General features: G+C 34.6%; 1 protein-coding gene across 1 annotated transcript; it reads left to right on the top strand.

Moving 5' to 3' along the window:
- The first annotated feature begins 2080 nt into the window (after positions 1-2080).
- On the top strand, positions 2081-3400 carry LOC113312229 (zinc finger BED domain-containing protein RICESLEEPER 2-like). Its single transcript, XM_026560984.1, has 3 exons — positions 2081-2378; positions 2786-2926; positions 3048-3400. The coding sequence occupies exons 1-3, from the start codon at positions 2081-2083 to the stop codon at positions 3398-3400; spliced, it is 792 nt and encodes a 263-aa protein (XP_026416769.1).
- The last annotated feature ends 1420 nt before the right edge of the window (positions 3401-4820 follow it).

The following is a 4820-nucleotide window of genomic DNA, read 5'->3' as shown; positions in this document are numbered from 1 at the left end:
TCTAAATCAATGTGTGGAATCTAATACTTGTAAATCAAGGTAGAAACTAAGTTTAAAAATTGATCAGTTTTCCAATGGTTTTTGGTTCGGTTTTAGAGGTCTAACCAAACCAAAACCAACACTATCGGTTTTCCACTTTCTACACCATAACCAATCCATTAGTAAATGGTTCGGTTTGGTTTCTTCCTAATTGGTCTGGTTCGGTCCGGTTCCAGCGGAAAATTGAAACCATGTTCAGCCCTATCTGTAAGGTGTCGTGATTTCTACTTGTGTAGAGAGTTACTCGAGGATTACCTATCTCATAACTTTTACTAGCAATAGAATAATCAATAGATCAATCTAGTATGCATCCCAAATCAATCTAAGAATCACTCATAACCCCTAGATATGGTAAAAACAAACGATGATGATAAAAACTCTCAATAGATTTGTATTAATAATAAAGCTTCATGCTTAGAACATTGAATTCATCCTTAATCAACAAAGGATTTAGCTACTCATATTACAAAGAAGATGAATAATGGTGGTTTCCCCCTAAAAAGGTAAACCCTAGGTTTAGATGATGAAGAAATCCTAGCTTGTGATACGAGATGTTATGATACCCTTTTTCCTTGAAAGGCCTAATACCTATTTATATATGTTTACATTGCTTAGCCTCCAAGTATCTTAGTAGTTTAAGGAACCCGACCCGAAAATACGAAATAAAGACCCTAACCGTGAGTTTTGGCCTTCAACAGTATGCATACCCGTTTGCATACTTAAATTTCAGTTAAATATAGGGAAATAAGTATGCATGTCCATTTGCATACTGAAAATACGTTTGCATACCTATTTGCATACTTTTCCTGTCATCGGTATTCGATAAAAACTTGTTTTCCGCATAACTTCTTCGCCCGAACTCGGAATGACCTCATTCTTTTTGCATTCTTTTTCTATTTCAATTATCTTCAAGATTGTGATTAGTTCCTGAATTTGAATGAGTTAAGCTTGTTCTTTAACCCGTCTCTTGATTTTGAGCGTTTTTCTCATTTTCGTCGCACTTCTTCCACTTCTCTTGGACTTGGGCACTTGGATACTTGGAGTACTTCTCTTCTTAGATATTTTTAGCACTTTGTGGATCCTTTTTGAATGATTCACCTAATAGAGACAAATAATAGGAAACAAAAGTAGTAATACGCAAATATGCAAGAATAATAGCTTAAACAAGTATGGAATGGATACTAAAATCATATGAATTATGCACTTATCAGCAGGCAGGTAATCGGATTCTCTTCTTTATTTTCTTCTTAATTTTCTATTTATAGGGTTTTACATCTATTGAGGTGGAATTCTTTATTACCTTCTCTCATGACTGTTTGCAATCATCCTTCTCTGTAGGTTTTCAACGATTCTAATTAGGTTTTCATGCTCTATCATGCAATACATTATTGTGTTGTGGGTTGATTACTTATGATACTATCACTTGATTTTGGATTCTTGTGAGATTACTCTGCATAATTAGGGAGTATTTATGGAATGCTTATAAAGCTAGGAATTGAGTTGATATGGAATCGAACTGTATATGGTTGTGGTTTAGGTTTATTTTGATCTACAGGGGTTAGTACATGTTGAAGATGAAATTAGATTTATCCTAGTTATATATTGTAGATTGAGATGAAATTATGTTAAGACATAAGCTAATTAGCCTAGTTGTGTAGATTAAAATTAAAATCCATGTGAATTTTATTGTTTGCGTATTATTTGTTTGCTTGAGTGAACTGATAGAATCCTTCTGAACTGATATTTGATATGAGAGGGATTTTGAAAGTAATTTTGAGTTAAAAAATATGTGTTTTATGTCATGAAAGTAATTCTTGAATCCAGTTTTTTAACTGATATCATAATTGTTGGTTGTGTGAAGTTGCCCACTATAGATGAGTTCTTAATCAGGTTTTGGTTTAGTATGTTTCTGATTCTGAATTTGCAATGTGTATGAGTATTTGTTTCTGTTTTTGTGAAGTATTGTGACTAGTCTATGCAGTCTGATTTTTGAGTCTTTGACCTATTTCTTGTTGCTCTAATGCTCAATCCAGGTCCCAGGATGTCAAGTGTACATGTACAAGAACAAGATCATTATAACGATGTTATAAGTGAGAGTGAGGGTGATTATGTTGAGATAGTAGATTCCGTGAATGATTCTGCAGTTGTTGGTTTTGCATATGCATCAGTTTTAGGTGGAAATAAACACAAACTTAGATTTAGTGTTTGGGAATTTTTTAAGCTCGTAGTTGTTGAAGATAGTTCAAAGAAGGGAGTGTGCAAAGCTTTTGAACAGGGATATAAATATGATAGCCAGAAAGGTGGAACCTCAACTATGAGAAGGCATAAGTTCCCTGAGCGTGAGTTTTATGACGTAGGGAAGTTGTTGTTATCTGCAAACAATGGCCAACTGTCTACCCACGTACGCAACGTTGATCATATGAAATTTCGGGATCTTCTTTCAATATTAATCATTTCAAGAAATCTTCCATTTTCTTTGGTGGAGTAGCAAGAATTTAGGAACATATATATGTAGTTATTTAAATGAGGATGCTAAACCAATATCAAGAAATACTGGGAAAGCCGATATTGTTAAAAAACATAAAACACAAAAAGAAGTTATTCGAAACCGATTGAAACTTGCTCCATGTATGATTCACAACTTCAAATCCTACTGAGTCCCACCACCCATATATATGTTTTGTTTTATACTTTTATGCATGGCTAATTGATTATAATAACTGATGTGTATGACTTACCCTTACAGGTAGGATGTCTCTAACATCAGACATGTGGACTTCTATTACGACCATCGGATATATAAGCTTAACTGTGCACTTTCTTGATCAAAATGGGGAGTTAAAGAAGTTTCTTCTGAATTTTTATCCCCTTCCACCACCTCATACAGGTGAAGCACTTACTTGAGTCTTGAGATATTTTATTTTATGTGTACTTACTTTAACTTTTTTCCTTTTCACTATCTCATACAAGCGAAAACCTTTCTGCTAAGCTATTTGCAATGATATAAGATTGGGGAATTCAACTCAAGGTATCCAAGATCACCTTGGATAATGCTACAAATAACGAAGCTTGTGCTAGAATTATGAAGAGTAGACTTGTTGCAAATAAGATCCTGTTTAACGAGGGAAAATACTTTCATGTGCATTGTTGTGCTCACATCTTAGTTTTTATTGTAAAAGAAGGACTTGAGAAGATTGATCCAGTTGTGCTTAAGATAAGACAACCAGTGAAGTCCCTTAAAAAGTCCCAAGTAAGAAAACAAAAGTTCCTGGACATTGTTGATACTTTAGGAATGTCTGGAAGAAGGGATATTTGTCAAGATGTAAAAACAAGGTGGGATTCCATTTTTCTTATGTTATAAAGTTAGAGAATTGTATTATTGTTTATAATATACTCACTGAAATTGGATGTTTGTTTTACACAAATGGAATTCAACTTATCTTATGTTGGAGAGTGCATTGTGTATAAAAATGTTTTCGCTCATTTGAAGGAGGTGGATCCAGACTATGAAGAATGTCCAACTGATGAAGAATGGAACCAAATTGAAGTAGTCACAAAGTTTCTCAAGACCTTTTATGATCTCACAACTATATTTTCTGGTAGTAAGTATCCTACTTCCAATCTATATTTTGAAGAAATTTGTCAAGTTCATGTGTGATTAAAGAAAGAAAGCACAAGTCAAATTCAATTCATTAGGAACATGGTTAAATATATGCAAAGAAAATATGATCATTACTGGAAGATCTTGATTCCTATATTTGCTATGGAAGTTGTGTTAGATCCTAGATTGAAAATAAAATTTGTAAAATTTACTTTCTCCAAGTTGTATCCTGATGTGAGACAATTAGAAGTTGAAGTTGATCTTGTGCGTAGTAATATGACATAACTTTATAACGAGTATTACACTTTGTCAAATTCAAGAGCTTCCAGCAGTGGAACTCAGAATTTGGGTATTCAAACTGGTGGAAATTATGCCCATCAAGGAAGTGAGCTTATGCAGGTAATTTTAAAGCTTACTCGTGACATTTTAATTCTCAATTTCATGCATCTAGGAAGTTGATCAAGTACAAAGCATTATCTTAATTAGTCTAACATGTTAAATTCCTTGGAGGCTATTTTTCTTGGCATTGTTTGGGATCTGTATAGCTTGGTGGAAAACAAGGAAATTGGGTCTCAGAAAATTAGTGGTTGCGTTAACTTTTTGAAATCATGTTACATATGCAGTTAGAAGATAGACTTGGTAGATGTATTGTATTATCAGCGTGTATGTAGGCTAGTTTATTGTTTTTTGGTATGTTTTCCGTTGGAGGTGAAGTTGGTTTAACTCTTGCATCTTATCAGGACTAGTAGGACACTAGTCAATGCTTTTTTATTGCTGATGGACGAGATCCTGAATTTTTTGTGTTGTTACAATTTTTTTCAGCAAAATTGTGTCTCCCCCTTTAAAGAGAATGCAAAACGCGCCTTCCGCTCTCGAGGGGTTAGACTTTGAAGAGAGTGCAAAACGCGCCTTCCCCTCTCGAGGGGTTAGACTTTGAAGAGAGTGCAAAACGCGACATCCCCTCTCTCTTTTTATTTTAGAGGGGTTAGACTTTGAAGATAGTTCAAAACGCGCCTTCCCCCACCCTCTTTTTTTTAATAGAGGAATTTAGGCTGCATAGGGTTCGAAACGCGCCTTGCGGAGAGTTGTGCTTAAGGGAATTTCCAAAGCGTTTTTTTTGTTGCAAATTTATATAGGTTGATCGGGCGCTCATAGCAACCCATAGCCTATTGTAATGTCA

This window comes from Papaver somniferum, chromosome 9 (assembly GCF_003573695.1).
Source record: "Papaver somniferum cultivar HN1 chromosome 9, ASM357369v1, whole genome shotgun sequence".
Lineage (NCBI taxonomy): Eukaryota > Viridiplantae > Streptophyta > Magnoliopsida > Ranunculales > Papaveraceae > Papaver > Papaver somniferum.
The sequence above is the reverse complement of the archived record's forward strand: the minus strand, read 5'-3'. Positions and strand labels throughout refer to the sequence as shown.

Coding starts and splice junctions, on each gene's coding strand:
- LOC113312229 (XM_026560984.1), top strand. CDS start 2,081: ATGTCAAGTGTACATGTACAAGAACAAGATCATTATAACGATGTTATA. Junction 2,379..2,785: donor AAGGCATAAGTTCCCTGAGC/GTGAGTTTTATG, acceptor TTACCCTTACAG/GTAGGATGTCTCTAACATCA. Junction 2,927..3,047: donor CCTTCCACCACCTCATACAG/GTGAAGCACTTA, acceptor CAATGATATAAG/ATTGGGGAATTCAACTCAAG.